General features: G+C 43.6%; 1 protein-coding gene across 1 annotated transcript in view; it reads right to left on the minus strand.

The window, feature by feature from the left end:
- Positions 1 to 1,650: 1,650 nt before the first annotated feature.
- The window catches only part of magi1b (membrane associated guanylate kinase, WW and PDZ domain containing 1b), a 212,018-nt gene continuing 197,331 nt past the window's right edge, over positions 1,651 to 16,337 (minus strand). The window contains exons 18-22 of the mRNA XM_036151669.1: positions 12,068 to 12,271; positions 8,942 to 9,035; positions 8,715 to 8,805; positions 7,921 to 8,064; positions 1,651 to 4,406 (exon numbers count right to left, since the gene is read on the minus strand). Coding sequence (XP_036007562.1) covers positions 4,218 to 4,406; positions 7,921 to 8,064; positions 8,715 to 8,805; positions 8,942 to 9,035; positions 12,068 to 12,271 — 722 coding nt within the window. The 3' untranslated portion in view covers positions 1,651 to 4,217. The remainder of the gene's footprint in view (positions 4,407 to 7,920; positions 8,065 to 8,714; positions 8,806 to 8,941; positions 9,036 to 12,067; positions 12,272 to 16,337) is intronic.

The following is a 16,337-nucleotide window of genomic DNA, read 5'->3' on the forward strand; positions in this document are numbered from 1 at the left end:
AACCTGTTCCTTGGTCTACGTAGGGTCACATCTCTGAAGTGGAGAGGCTCGGCTCGTCAGGTTGCAATTTCCTTAGTTATTAAAGCTGCTCAATTGTATCGCTTTTTCATACTCTTGCTACACTACACTACAATATCTGTCAGGAAATGTGTCTATCCTGGAAGCCAACTAAATGCTCATCTAAGACCTAAAAACCAGGAATTACCCCCCAAGATCTACAATGTTCAAAACATCACAATATTTCTAGTATAGAGGAAATCTTTCTTGAGATGCTCTGTTTAGCTGCAGTCAGCGTAACTGACTATATTAACAATGAACACGTCCTCACAGCTTTTAAATAATTTGTTTTGCCGGATGTGTGGATAGCAGGTAGAAAAAAATAAAACAACAGGGATGAATTATTCTACTGCAGTGGTGGAATAACATCTCATGGCATCATGTCATTACTTCAGTTTTTATTTTATTTTAGTGTTTAATACCAGCAGACAGACGCCATATTGGCTAACTGGCAACTGACTGCACTGACTCATTCAACCCGGTGGGTTTACGTTTTGCATAATAGAAGATCCTACAGTTGTGAAAGGGTAGCTGAAATCACAGAAAGCTACCAATCAATGCCTTTTTTTTCTTAGAACAATACATTGAACACTAAGCATTTCCCTAAGTATAGCATAAAAATAGTTAACCTTGAAAGGATTATTTTACACCAAGTATGGATTCTTTTAAACAAATGTTGCAATATTTGTAACTTTTTTTCTATTTAGGAAAATTTTAAATAATTTAAGGAAATATTTTTGACGTAAAAAAAAAAACAATCTGATATCCCTGGGATAAGAGCCCTTAAAAACTACCAGGGTGATTATTTACTGGAGTAACAATAAATCTTTGACTGTTCTTACATTTTTAGTCTTTGTCTTGTCAGTTGCTCCCTTTGCATCGTTTATCTCCATCCTCTCTACACATACCCTCTGCGTTTATACTCCTTACATTTATGAACTTTCTCTTTCTGCATTTCCTTTTTTTCCCTGGTAGCTCCTGAAAAGAAGACAGCCAGGACTTTGTTTCGTGGACAAATAACCTCAGTGTTGCCAGACTAACTCCCTCTCCAATGTGCTTAAAGCATGAACCGGACAAATACAAATACAGCAACAAGAGAGTGAAAGCAGCCGGGATCTATTGTAGTCCACAGAAGCGATGCTTTCTGAAACGAAGAGAAAAAAACTAGCACGAACCAACACTTTTTTTTGGTCGTGTTTGTAGATTTTACAAACATATGCCAGGGTTATTTCAAAACAGGAGCTACGCAGCGGTAACGCCGGCAAAAGGTTGGATATGCATGGAGCAGAGCACGGGCATGAGTGATCAGAGGCCACGGCACACACATCAGGATGAAGAGAGACGGAAGGAACGCCAGATGACGGAGGAGGACAGTTACAAACCGTGGTCTGATTTTGAAGGACAGAGGCCTCCCCCATCTTGTCATTTCTCACACCTGCGGTGAGATGGGGAGCGGCCATCCCTGAAGGAAGACAAGAGCCCAGCGCAACACAGAGAGAGGAGAGCATACACAGAAACAGAAGAAAAAAAAAAAAAGAACACAGGAGTTTAGATTGCTTGGAGCCAACTGGAAGAAAGACAAGGGAGAATTACTGATTGTGTTGATTCTTATTGGAAAAAGAGTGTTTATTTGATCATTCAGAGCAAAGAGACAGTCCAGGAAGTTGCCCAAACCCTTCAGTGAAAGCCACCAGTTACACAGAACAGTGACCCCCCCCAACCCCCCCACCTCCCAAACACACACTCGATCACAAACACACACAGTCAGACACACACACACTTGGACATATTGACAAAGAAGCAGCAGAAGAAAAAAAAAATTAAATTCCAGAAATCAAAAGAAGAAACACCGGCAAAGTTGTCAAAAAGGTCGTGTCGACGTAATAAAAAAATACAAACGATGGTCAAAAATATACAAAGTTCACATGACGCCACATCGGTGCAGATCAGATAATCGCAAATAAACTCACACAAGCAAATGCTTCTCCACTTGAAAAGAAAAAGAAAAAAAGCAAGACAATGAGAAATGTTCATGACTCTTGACTGTCAATCAAAACTTGTCTATACAATAACAACAACAAAAAAAAAAACGTTCCATAAATATTATGGAAAATCGACAATATAAGGGGGGCAAAGACTTCAGATTTACACTCTTGACAAGTTCATGCAGCAATAAACTTTTTTTTTTCTCCATTTATATGTGGCTTTGATTCATGGCTCTGTACAATGAACAAAAATACTTGTAAAAATGTCTCTATTCATTTCATCACTGTACAAAAGCTTTATATAAGGGCAATGACTCATTTGCTGTTTGCTTGGGGACGTGTGGAGTTTGGTGGTTTGATCTTCACAGCATTTTAAGGACATATAAACAGAAAAAAATAATAAGTCCAAGGATGGGTGAGGAATGTCGAGCACAGTTTAGCAGACTTTTGGCATGAAAACAAGGAATACAACGGCAGCTCAATAAATTTGAATATTATCAAAGCGTAAAGTTAGTTCAGTAACTACATTTAAAAATAAACCTGAGTGATATATTCCAAGTATTTATTTCTGTAAACTTTGGTATTTATGGAGTACAGTTAACAGAAAGTCTGATTATTACATAAGACCAATATTCTATAGGAATGGTATGCTGTGGGAGTGCTGTTGTCTGCATAATCAGTCAACACTTTCCTGAAGGAGAAATAGCCACAGCATAGCCTCACTGCTAAAACAGCTGTTCACAGACTGGTGTATCCGAGCACATTCAACAGAAAGTTGAGTGGAAGGAAACACTGCAGCCTTGGGAAGACTGTGAAGCAAAGCCCAATAGCTGGAGTTGGAGCTTCAAGAGCCAGCACACACAGATGTATCCCAGACATGGGCTGCGACTATCTAGTGTTAGACAGCGAGAGTTTCATTTCTATTTGGGAATAGCGACGTATATGACATAAAGCTGGACTGAGAGAACTTTAGAAGTGTCTTAGCGGTGCGCATGAGAAACAGGACTGTTATAGAGTGGTCCAAGTCCTTTTAGAAAAAAAGCTAATTTTGCAGTTCATGTAGAACTCAAAGAGAAAACGGAGAAGTGGACTGACACATAATCCAAGTTGCTTGATGTCCAATGTGACGTTTTTAAGAGTTTGTGATGCTTCAGGGAGCCATTTCATCTATTCATTTTGGTCCCGGGTTTTAAGGACATTTTGGACCACTTCCTGCTTCCCTTTTCGAGCTTTACGGAGATGCTGATTTCACTTTCCAGACGGACTTGGCACCTTCCCACATTGACAAAAGCACCAATCCCTGCTTTAATGACCATGGCCTCACTGATCAATAGTCTGTACAGAGTACCTGTGGTGTTTGGGTCAGGCAGACGGTGAGGGAGAGCAGACCCCACACTGCAGACAGACTGAAGGCTGCAAGCTCAACACCTACTCAGATATAAAGACTTGAAATATATCACTTTGTGTGCGATGAATCTGCATGAGTTTCACTTCTGAACCAAATCACTGAAATAAGTAAACTTTTCAATGCTGATTCAATTTATTGGTTGTGCCTGCATTAGGCTTGGTTTTAATACAGTTCTCACTTCCATCCTTTAGGAGTTCAGTAGCTTACATTCACCTCCAATAAATATCATAAATATGTTTGTGTCACAATGAAGCCAAAGCTGGGAGACGTCCCATCTTTTATGGGAAGCCAAGAATCAAGTTTTTCCTTATTAATGCTGAACTGGTGTGGAATAATGAGCTAAAGCAATATATGTCACTTCTTCCTAAAAAAAAAAGAAAAGAAAACTTTTTTCTCCTACTCTGGTCATTCAAACCTGTAAACAGTTTTTTCTCTTAAACGTAGCACTGGAATTAGGCCCGACACCTTTCTGTAAAGTCCCCACAGAGTGCTATGGCTGAGCGGCCAGGAGGTGAAAAGTGAGAGCGGGACGACAGGGAAACTGAGAGCAGGCGACAGTAGGAGGGCCGACAGCACCCGCGGGGGCAATCTCTCAGCCCCCCCCCCCCAGAATCCAAAAGCACAGGAGTGACCTTCACCACAGAAACACTTTAAAGCCAAGCATACCCCCTCCTTCCCGTCCCTGGTGTGGCTACGCCAGGAAGGGGCGAAGGGTCCCGGGTGTGTGATTCAGTTCTTTGCCCCTTCAGGCCCCGCCACCGTCCAGCTCAGGGGGTGAAGATGGGGGAGAAGGGAATGTTTTCGTAGATTGACCCACCATATTCAGGCACGGAACCGTCGCCCCTCTTGAGCACCAGATGGACGCGTCGGCCTCCGTTCTTGATGAGCTCGATGGCCCGTGCGTGCTTCATGCCTTTGGTGCTCTCGCCGTTGATCTCCAAGATCTCATCTCCGACCTGGGGGGGGGGAAAGGTGCACGGCCAAAGGGGGAGGGAGGGAGGGAGGGAGGGAGGGAAGAGCGACAGGTGAGGAGGGGAGGCAGGAAAACAAGAGGAGACAGCAGAGGGGAAAACAGATGACGGGAAGGAAGGACAGAGACGTGACGTCGGAAAAAACAAAAGGGGAGGGTGGACAAGTTGACAAGGAGTCACATTTTAAAATCAGATTGATAAAAATGCACTGCAGCAGGGTTCCCCCCCCCCCCCCTCCCCGCTTTTCTTCAACAGCTTTACAGAGAGCAAATCAAAAGGCAGCTACTGTGACGCTGAGAGAGATAGACACGAGGGAAAACAGGAAGCAGGAAGAAACACTTTAGGCTTCCTTGAAACCCTTCCTCAGGTTAGCTGTCAGAGCCGTCTGGCGCCAGGGGAATACTGCTTTGGCAGAGAGTAGAGCTCTGTCTGACACGTCTCAGCCTCACCGAGGCGCTGCTATTAATAATTCTTCTAAATAAACTGCGCTCATGCAAACCGCAGGATTCAGATATGCATGTACAGATGCTCCAATTACATCGGCTGTGCCCTTCCTGACTGAGCGAAGCAAAATGTAATAACTTCCCCCGTTTAAGCGGGATCTTCCTCTGCGTCTCTAGCATTGTTTCACATTCAAACCAACAGGGAGAGTATTAGAAAGATCGTCTACATATTGTCTATCATGCTGCTTTTGTGTAATTCACCGGTATAATGGCAGCTGCGGCACACGGGTAACCAGACTATAACCAATTGACAGGGGGACTCATTCTGTCAGGGGTAGGCACCGTTATCAAGCACCTACCTGATCAAGACTGCCCCCTTGATGGGCGAAGGACTGTTTTGAGTCTAGGGACCGGAATGTGCCGTGTGGGTCACATGGGGGCACAGTGACAACATCACCATATGTGTGGCAGACTGTAGAAAACCTCTGTGTGAAGAACACAGGCGAGTACGGTGTCTCTCCAGTCATAAGCCCTGGCTCACCCTGGATCTAAAGGAGAGGCAAGGACAGCCACGGGACCAAGACGGGGGAGTGCATCCGACCAAACGACGGCAGAGAGGTGTGGAGAGGCCTAAAAACCATCTCGAGTCACAGTCAGGACATGGGGACGGGCCCTGAGTCTGGGGACAGAGACTCTGCACCTGCCTCCTTCCCCCCCTCACCTCAAAACACTGACCGGCTCCTACACACCACCTCCTCCTCCTCCTCCTGTTTGCTGACCTCTTCAGCTGCGCGCTTCTCCGCCCATCCAGTCCAGGAGAAAAAACGAGAGCCGAGAAAGACCAAGGCTCGTAAGGCGGCTGCTCCCACCGGTATCAGCTCCAGACAGCTAAAAGGGCTGTGCGGACCAACTTGGTGACGTATCGCAGGACATGTCTGTGATGGCGGTTGTACTGAAACAGCAATTTCCCTCTGGGATTATTAAAGTAATTCTGATTCTGATCTGTATACCAAGCCTCAGTTTGGAGAAGGTACCTGCACCGTAGAAGACCTTCTGCCTGGTTGCAGAAGGAGCCAAACCGTTTCAGCCGAGTCGAGCTTATGAAGACGAGCTCAAAACTGGATCCCCTACAGTTTGCATAAAGCCCATAGGTAGGGTTGGAGGACATGCCTCAACTGGCTTTTCCACACCAACACCATCCTGGGAGTACAGTCATGTTTCTCTCCTTCCCCAGTGCTTTCACCTCAGAAGTAGGCTGGACTGGTCGGCACACATCAACTCCCTGTACCAGAGGGGACGGAATCGCCTCCCCCTTCTGAGGGGACTCAGGCCCTTTAAAGTGTGGATGGCTCTGCTGAGCATGTTCTACGACACCATGGTAGCCTCTCTGTGCTACGCTGGGTTCTGCTGGGGGGGGGGGGGGGGGGGGGGGTCCTTCCTCCAATCAGCAGTAAGACTCTACAATAAAAACCACTAAATGTATAATACCACCAATACATATATTTTGCCTCATTTTCAGCTCTTTGTTCTCCGTACATATTGTTCATGTTTTGTTTGAACTACTTTACATAATAGCGTTAATTTTTTTTTATTCCACTAGGTCTTAATATTAATAATTTCCTTTGAATTATCTCCCAACATATGCACCTTTTACTCATTCTGCTGCTGTGACAATTTCATTTCCCTCTTGGGGGATGAATAAAGTCTTATCTCATTTCTCCAAAGATGTTTTTAAAGACCGCTAAATACAAACTCAAAAAGCTGTGGCGGAATTTAGAAAAGATCGAGGTAAAGGCTGAGCAGATACATGCAGCGCTGTAGCGTGAAACTAAACTTGAGGTTTTGGACTGAAAGCGAACATGAAGAATAAACGTTTCAGAAGCTAAAGGTAAAATGGATTTGTGCCATCGCTGCTGCACGGCTGAATACAACCACTGATGACAAAGCGCACCGACTGCGGATAAGTCCTTTTTAGAATAGGGCATAAACACAATTCAGTTCATAATTTACAGGATAGATTTTATTGTCTGCTTCTTCACTGAGAGACGGGTCCTGACTCGCTGTTCATAAGATATCTCCACAAATCATAGGAGACGAGATTTATAGGAGGTGGAAGAAGAAGCACTAAAACTCTAAATGGCGCTCATCTTTAATCAGGGCCTGAAAATGTCTTTTCTTTCTGTTTTCGTTCCAACTAAGAAAAACTATTTCATGCTGGATTTTGCTCACAAACAAATAAATAAAAATGGATATATAGGAAATCTTTGGTGTTCTCAAATATCTATTTAGTAGGCATGTCCCCATTGATGCTCTATACCAATGCCCTAACCTACCTGTGTGTGTAGTTTCACCTGGCCTTTACTTTAGGCTCATTGCATTAGTTAGCCACACAGCCAATTTTAGTAAAAGTAACAAATCAGGGTTTTCCATTCTGACTCTAGCGTCTTTTTAACCATTATGATGCATAAAGTGAAATAGAGACTATGTCAACAGCTGCAGCTTTAAATATCCAGACAGCAGTCTCGTTTAAAGAGAAGCCCAAACAGTAGTCGTCGCATTTATGTCATGTTCCAAGCAAAGCGGCAAGTTAATGAAGCAGGAGAACATTTTCCTCAAATGTATCAGAGCACAAATAATGAGTCATGTGAAAGCTGAGAGAAAATTGTGCTAATGTTAGCCCAAGACTTCAGCAAACTGCTCTGCATGTAAACATCATCAGCGAGGGAACAGAGATCCGACTTTATTGTAACGGTATTTATTGAGTCAGAACTATTCTTTGGAACTAAACGATTGAGCTATGAGAGTTTCAGAGGAAAATATTATCCAAACATCACATTAGCTTACTTCATCTTGTGAACGGATGCTGCAGCGTCCTAACCCAACGTCACTGCTGAGTGAGGCAGGTGGGATGCAGTAACTATGGTAATAAGGACCACATCTACATCCTATAGACTTTTATAAACCTGAATGTTCTTTATTGCGATGATGACTCCAAGCGACATCTTGGAAGAAAAGTCTTTATCTGGACATGTCTGCTGATTTGTGAACGTCCATACCCTCATTTTGCCGTTGCGAACTGCAGCTCCTTCTTCAGCGAGCCTCAGCACGTACAGGTCCATGTTGTACTCTCTCCCTCCCCGCAGGCTGAAGCCGAAGCCTTTGTTGTCTCGCTCCAGGTCCACCGAGTAGAACTCCGAGTCCTTGACGGGGACAGACGCAGGTGGACACAGAGAAGGGAGACGGACAGAGACAGACGCGTCAGTATCAAGGTCATATGTGCTTTTGGAACCGTTTTCTATTCCCGGAGCAGGGGACAGACGGGACTTCCAGGAAAGGCACGCCTATTTAGCGTCTGGGCCACATTTTCTTTGTGTGTGTGCTTGCATATGCTCAGGTGTAAGGATGCTGAATTATTGATGCTTTGGGCTCCAGGCAATGGAGAGACAGACTGGGCAGCACAAGGACAGGCAGCTTTGTCTTCATGCCCTCCTAATCTCCTCTGCAGAGGGATCAATGTTATCTAGGAGAGCCATCTCCACAACACCAGATTAATTCAGCGCTGAACACAACGGACTGAGGGGGCACTTTGAAAGCAAACAGGCTTTCCTTGACGCACAGACTCAGCCGACGGCGGCCGCCGATCACCGGGAGATAAATAAATACAAACGCACAGCGTTCGTCCTTGGGAAGGTGGGCGAGTGTCGGAGCTTGGATGTGTGTTTGGATGCTCTAACAGCTCGATGGACGGGTGAGGAGACAATGGGGATGTGGTTAGAAGTGCTTAGAAGTGCTTGATGGAGGCATGACATGGATGAATGGACAGGTGAGTGACTGGTGTGTTTTTACTCACCTGAACAGAGTCTGGTTGGATGGAGGGCTGGGGAGGAGGGTTCTGAGGGGCTTTGAACTCATACGACTCCTGTTTTGGTTTGGTGTTGGTCCTGAAAATGAAAAATAAATCTTATTATAGTTGAAAAATTAAATTAAACAAAGGACTTGCTTTAAATCTGCTCCGTTGTGAAAATTAGGAGCGTCTCTCCAGTCAACTCAAAGTTGGTTTTGCAGAGGGCTGCTCACCTGGCCTCAGGTGCGGCCTGTTGCTGAGGCGTGTGAGTGGTGGTTATGGTGGCGATCTTCTCTGCATTGGTCAACAAAGATGCATTGGATGACTCTGTGGGCAAAATAGCAGAAGAACTCGTTATTTTTGACATTTCTATCCATTAATCTGCCCACGAATAAGGGGAAGATGGTGCAACCGCATGAGCTGGACAAGCAGATAAAATAAAATAAAAACATTTCTGAGACATCCACACTACAAAAAGGGAACTAAAAGTAGTTCCCTTTTTAGCAATAAAGGGATCCTTTAGAAGTTTAATTTTAAACCCCATGTTTTTCCGGATTAGCAGAGTTCTCCGTCCATTTTTAAATTTTAAATACGTTTCACTAAGAGTTTACCAAAGCTATTTCTGTTGAGGCCAGGCTTTAAATAAAAAAACTACAAAAGCCACAAACTAAATGGTTGGAGGTGATGCTGGAGGGAGTGAGGGAGGAAGAGATGGATGGATGGAGAGATAGAACGATAAAGGGAGGGACAAATGGAGAGAGGGAGGAGAATGGGCGGCCAGACTGACTTAGGGACGTATGTATGGATGGATGGACAAAGGGACGTATGAGCTGATTGATGGATCAAAGCAGTGGTTCTCACCCCTGGCCTTCTGGGCCCGCAGCCCCGGTGGCTTTTCTCCGGCCCACCCAAGTCAGATAACTGCGTTACGTCCTGAGCATACCCAGCAGCCTGCACACGCACTCTGTATGTTTAAAACTCTCCACGAACCCCTCTCTCTCTCTCTTCAGGGAGCAAAAAACCTTCTTCATACGGTTGCCTTTTTCCCTGATTTAGCATAAATCCATAATTTACAATATTTGCATAATAGAAGCCTATCTGGTGTTCCAGGAGACTGTGATGGATGAAATCAATTTTTCACTGGAAACATTTTTCCTTTCCTCGGTTCGCTCACTCGGGGTCATCCAGCAGCTGTCGGCAGCAAACATTAGCTGACCCACAGAAAGCCCTGCGGCTCCACCTCCAGCCTCCTCAAACACTTAGAAAACATCCAGGAGACCGGCGTGAAAAAAGCGGCCCGCGCCGTCAGTCATTGTATCAAAGCACTTGTCACTTTTTGTTTCCGCATGAAAGACGCGCATCTCATTTCGGGCCGGAGCCGATCGTCTGACACAAAGAGCTCCCGGTTGTTCCGGCGCCTCAGTCACGCAATTGGTTTGTTGTTTCGTTAGAATAAAACTGAAACCTTTCTGCTGCATAAAGAAAGGTTTCTAGGTTTGACTCACGCGCCTCACTTAGTACTCTATAAATGTGCCTCTGGTCATTTCTCCCACGGTCAGTTTCACTTTGCCGCATTCGTCTCTCCTCGACTCCCTCTGGATCCTTTTTGCGTCAACCCTTCAGCTACCTGATGGGTACTAAGATCAGGCAGGACGAGTCTCTGTATCCGACTGAATCGTGGCGTTTGCTGCAAGAAATGGCAAGGCTTGAAATGTAATGTTTAATGATGGCTTGTTTAGATGTAGGTGTGCAGAGCTGGTAAAGACGTACCCTAAAAGACTCGCTACTGTAGAGAAAATTAAAAGGTTGCTCTACAAATCATCAGCTAACAAGTGTTAATTGCAGGCAACACGTTTCAGCTTTTTATTAGTAAAAATGCTGTAAGGCAATCCTTTTCCTTCCCCTTCACACTAATACACCTCCACTGTTCTGTAACGCCCCCAAAAAACATTTGGTTTTACAATCTAGGAAAGGTTCAAAGGGTATGAATACTTTTGGGAGGCATATGTATGCCCTCCAGGACAAAACCCTTCCTATCTCAGGTGTATGTGCCTCCTATCGCACACAGGGGAAGCAGTAATGCCGTTCATGAAAGTCTCCTGTTCCAGGTCTCAGTGTCACTGTGCAGCTTCGAAGCAAAACTCCATCCCTGCGTCCACGCCGGGGCAACGAGAGCTGAACCATAGAAGCGTTTCTTCTTGTGTGTGTATCGTCAGAAATGTTTCAGATCGACAGAAGCAGGCAACCATTTGTAAACAGAAGCAGAGGGAAAGCGCACCATTAAAAACAAGCCGCAATCATCCCCAAACACTCACATGCCTCACATGTCAGACCCAGTCTGGTTGACACATGCTCATAAACACAACCAGGAGCTTTCCTGTAAAGCACATCTAGTTATTTCTCCCTAGCTCTTTCTCGAAAAGCCCTGCGCGTCTTTTTGGCAGAGCAATCTTGGCTCTCGTCAACCGCTCTGGACGGAAACTGAAGAGGAACCCCCCCATGCCCCCCTTCTTCATTCATGTGAAGTGAGCTGGAAATCAACGATGCGGACAAATAGCTCAAATCTCTACCGGTGTGCGGGTCGAAGCGGAGCGTCGCACAAACTATTAATAAGCACTGGTGAGGAAACCGCAGTGATTCTTAAGCGAAAAGCAGCATATAGCATCCACAGAGTCTTTATTTAAGGTCAAAATGACACACACACACACACACACACACACACACACAGAGAGCAAATTTGAGTTCATCCTGTTTCTCTCTAGCACACAAACAAACAAAGAGACAACTAAATTACTTTTGCATGCTCTGAAAGCAAGGGCATGCCAGAGGCAAAACTGCAGCAGCTGGGAAAACTCCCAAATAACCCAAAAAGAAGTTGTTCAGTCAACACTGCAGGGGCGCTTCGCTTACTTTGAAACGGAAAGGAAACTGCAGCTCTATACGAGACGCAGGGAAGCGTTAGAACTCCTCAATGTGCAACTAGGAAAGAGCTTCTCTAATCTAACCTCATTTTAAAGGTCTTTATAAGATTCTATTAACGTGTTAAACCTCTAATAATGAAGCTAAAACAGCTCGATTTACAGCCTGTTTGGTTCGGCTTACTAAATCTTCACGCCTTTTAAAGAAGAGAGCTCAGTTGGACAGGGATGCCCAACAGTCAACTGTGCAAACAAATACATTGTGAGTGCTTCACGCACTTCTAAGCATTAGTGGTAATTGATGGGGGGAGTGATGCAAACTTTTTGAAACAGAATCTGGAGACAGCACCAAAGATCTTTTATGGCTACATTTCTTAAAAAGAAAGGGGGGGGGGGGGGGGGGGAGCCTTTTGAAGCAGCCAGCTGGCCGCCTCCACTCACCATCTCCAGGAATGATCCGTAGCGTCACGGTGTTCCCGGCCTCCTTGATGAGGTTGACAATGTCGGAGTGGGACTTGTTGGTGATGGAGTTCCCGTTCACGGCCAGGATGCGGTCGCCGACCTTCAGCTTCCCGCAGCGGTCCGCCGGGCTCCCCTCGATGATGCGGCCTATTTTGTGAGGCATGGCCACACATGCATTTCCAGCTTTGGTCAACCAATTGACATGTTGCGACGCACGGTTCAGTGTGTGTGCATGTGTGTATGTGCGTTTAGAGAGATGGGAAAGGAAGGGGAAATGGTGGGGGGGGGGGGGGGGGGGGGGGAAAGGAGCAGAGAAAAAGAGGATCAACAGAGTTAAGAGTTAAATCACCAGCAGCCCAAAGCAAGCGAAGCCAAAGTCACCGAGAAAAAGGAGAGAGGACCGGCACATGTCAGGGTTGAATGCAAAGATGAGTCCGTGTAAATCTCTTCTATAAAAAAAATATATAAGAAGAAACTATAGCTAAGTTGTTAAAACGTCACAAGTCGCACAGATGAAACCTCATCATCGTTTTAGAGTCTGAATGGACTACTTATTATCCGGGGTGTATGTTTGTTACGATCCTAAGGCAGAAAGACATTAGTAGCACAATTCTTCTGTTTATCACAGGCTATATCACTGACGCAACATTTACTAATATTAACGCATATCACAACTTTTCCTAATATCGTGCTGCCTTAATTGCCATAATTGAAATTTAAACGATCGCATCCAGTGTGTTGTCCATGTTTTACGTGTTTGATCACACCTCAGACGTGATTTAGTTTTTTTAAATAAAAAGTTGCAGGAGTTTAGTTTCATTAAAAGCTCCAAAACTTCCATAAACTCCATTTTATCACCTGATAGCCTGTCTTGAAGCACATTTGTCATTGGGTTTCCATTCAGCAACTCAAAAACCAAATGCTGAAGACAAACAAGTTTGAGCTTGATTTTTTTTTTTAGGTTGTCTTACCTAAAAAAAAAACTAGATCTTTAGCTCTCTTTGTTGCCACAACACTTTCATATTATCCCCTGCTCCTGATTGTGTGTCACCATTACACTTTTACTGTCATGTTATCTGGAGAGAATGAAACCTCAAGCTTGTTTTTGTTGTGAAAATAACTTTATGTCATTAGGTCAATAATCATCTTTTAATCTCAAATTTAGTTTTATCATCTCATCTCAGGAAAAAAAATACAATTATCTCAAGCTGGTTTTTATTATGATGACTGTATAAATGCAATAATGTCTCGAGGTATTTTCTAATAATTGATTCATCTCATTAGTCTTGAGATAATTGGGTTCATAGATTTAAATCAGGAATTATGGCAATGATGCTACCAGCTGGTTTGCACCAATAAACCGTTTTTTCCTTTAAATGACTCTAATAGGTGATCAAAAAAAATTTTTTTTATCTAATAGGTGATGAAAAAAAATTTTGACTTTTTTCCCCATTTCTAAATGCATCGTAACTAAGAACTACCTAAATTTTCAGCCAATAAATGCACCAAACAGCAGCCTGTACTCTGATGCATTTTACTAAGTTTAATAAATATCAGATTAAGGTTAGGGAGGTGTGCTTTGATGATTAAACAGCAACAGTCATACCTCATTTTCACTTGATTTAAAAACTAGTTCTTCCATCAAAGAATCCTCAGCACATCCTTTCCATTTTCTGTGTTATTGGTTCTCAGGGGAAAAATAAACCAATAACTAAAATCTGAATCAGTAGACCACATCTCAAAGGTGATCATTGCGTCTCCAAAATAGCCTTCCTCATAGACCAACACTTTCTGCCAGTGCAGTTATGCCCCTGTGTTATGACAGGGATCAAGGATGATTAAACCGGGTATAACACCATAACTACTCATTTTGGTTATGAAGATATGGAGATGGTCAACTCATGATCTTGAGGGCAATCCAATCAGAATGAATCACAGCAAATACGGCTTTTATACATCCAATATGTATAATTCTTTTAAAGAAGGGTCACACTTTTGAACAATTTACTTGTAGAAAGTCATTTTTAACAATCTGGAAAACTTAACAAGGGCCTAGAAACACAAATTTTCCGAGTTTATCCAAACGTGTAAAACGCTAGAGAAAACTCCAGACTTTTTAAGCCTGTGTGAGAACCTGGCTATTCACTGCAAAAATCAGGACCCGCACCTACATCTCCTTTGCTAAAGGCTTCGGCAATATATGCAAGCAGCAGAAAGCGGATATGGAAACAGTTTGGATGTGTTACATCCCAGATAGCTGTACCTGCAGGATGTTGGAGACGACAAACATACATCAGAGCTGACATCTCCCCATCCACCCCGGGGTGCTCTCTTCCTCTCTGTCTGCAGACTCCAGCATGCAATCAATCTAGTCTTCCTTTTCATTACCATTCATTTTACCTGTGCAACACACTTAACTGCTTTCATTCAGGTACAGACGCGTCTAACCGCCAACCCTCTGCTAGTTGTTAAATAAATCTAATCAGATTTGTGCTGTGAAAGGCGCAAAATGAAGGCGAAGGAAATGCCTCGTGTGAATTTTACATGTTAAGTCAAAGCGAATAAAGCTCAGCTGCTAGTTCGTGCTTTCCACTGTGCTCCTGTGAGGGAGAAATTCGCTGCTTCCAAATGCTTGTAGTCTGGTGGAATGGCTTAGCAGCAGAGCCTGAACCCTTCCACATTTTCTCATGTTAAAACCAAAAACCTTATTGCAATTTTATTGCAATTTGACTTGATAGACCAACATGTTGTATCGCAAAACTGAGGCGGAAGCACGGTGATGCATGGTTTTCAAAATGGTTTACAAATAAAACTGAAATGTTTGGTGGGAAAATTTAGCCTCCCTAAGTCAAGACTTCCGAGAGCTTTTATAGGAATATCTTCCAATCCTAACCTTTCAATTATAGCTCTGGCTGTATGTTTAGGGTTGTTGTTCTGATGGAAGGTAAACCTCTGACACATTTTCAAGTCTTTTGCAGTCTCTAAGACAGTGGCCTCAAACTCCAGTGTCCTGCAGCTTTTAGATGCACCTCTGCTTCAACACACCTATTTGCTCACTGGCAGAGCTCTGTAGAGCCTGGCTGCATGCTGTTAATATAATTTAAACATGTGATTCAGGTGTGTAGGGCAAGGGGCACATCAAAAAGCTCCCAGAGGATTTGAGACCACTGCTCTGGGAGCTTTCAGGCCAGTATTGTCCACCGTTTAACTCCATCCATCTCCCATGTGCTATGACCATCTTATCTGAGCAGAAGAAAAGCATCCGCTGAGGTTCAGATCTCAACCTTGGTATGTTGGATGCATTTAGTCCCCCCTTCTCTGACTCTATAAATAAAGCCCCACAACACCATAAAAAAACTGCCATAAAATAAAGCCTGATGCTGCCACTATGTTGGCGTACTCATGGCAATAACTAAAGCTAGTTATTCATCACAAACAGCAATTTTCATTTAAGTCAAAAAGTACATTTCTGGTCCCATTTAACCAAAGCAACTTCTTCCACATGTTTGCTCTGCCCCCCTATGTGGCTTGGTGCAAGCTGCAATGGTAATTGCAACATTGTTTCATCGAGTCAAACACAGGTAAACTCTTTTTGCTAATTAGGTAAAGAGTCTCGGAGTAAAGATTTCCATCTGTGGACATGCTTTTTTTTTCACTGCTTTTTGTTGGTCTATCGCATAAAATACCATCAAAATACACTGACTTGTGTAGCTGCATGTTGAAAAATGTGAAAAGGTTTAATTAAGGCATGATAAGCAATCTTGCATGGCACAGTCAAGGCGAAAGCAGTTTGGAGAAAGAGCGCATTGCTTAGAAAAAGAAAGCACCATATGTGAAAAGCAAACAACTATGAAGTTGAAAAAGAAAAAAAATCTGATAAATGGCTAAATCAACCCAAAAAAAAAGGCTATATTTATTAGCAATTATGCAATTCAATATCATCTAAAGGTGTAAAAAACGAGGTGTAAAATAGATAAATATCAGTAAACTGATTGATTGGTCTATTTACCGTTTGGAGAACTGTATCCTCATTAAGTTGTCATTAGGCTTTTAGTGCCAACCTGCTCGGGTGAAGCAATTTAAGCGGAGCTGAATAATACAGACGCCTTACGTAAGACCCACTTCACTTGTGATCAATTATGAAAGCTTTGTGTGAGTGTAGCAGCAGCTGCAAGGGAAGAAAGGGTTTCAGTGTCTTGGTTTGACAGGCTGGAGAGGAAATGAGGCAAAAAAAAGGGCTTCTTTGAAG

Source organism: Fundulus heteroclitus, chromosome 20 (assembly GCF_011125445.2).
Source record: "Fundulus heteroclitus isolate FHET01 chromosome 20, MU-UCD_Fhet_4.1, whole genome shotgun sequence".
NCBI lineage: Eukaryota > Metazoa > Chordata > Actinopteri > Cyprinodontiformes > Fundulidae > Fundulus > Fundulus heteroclitus.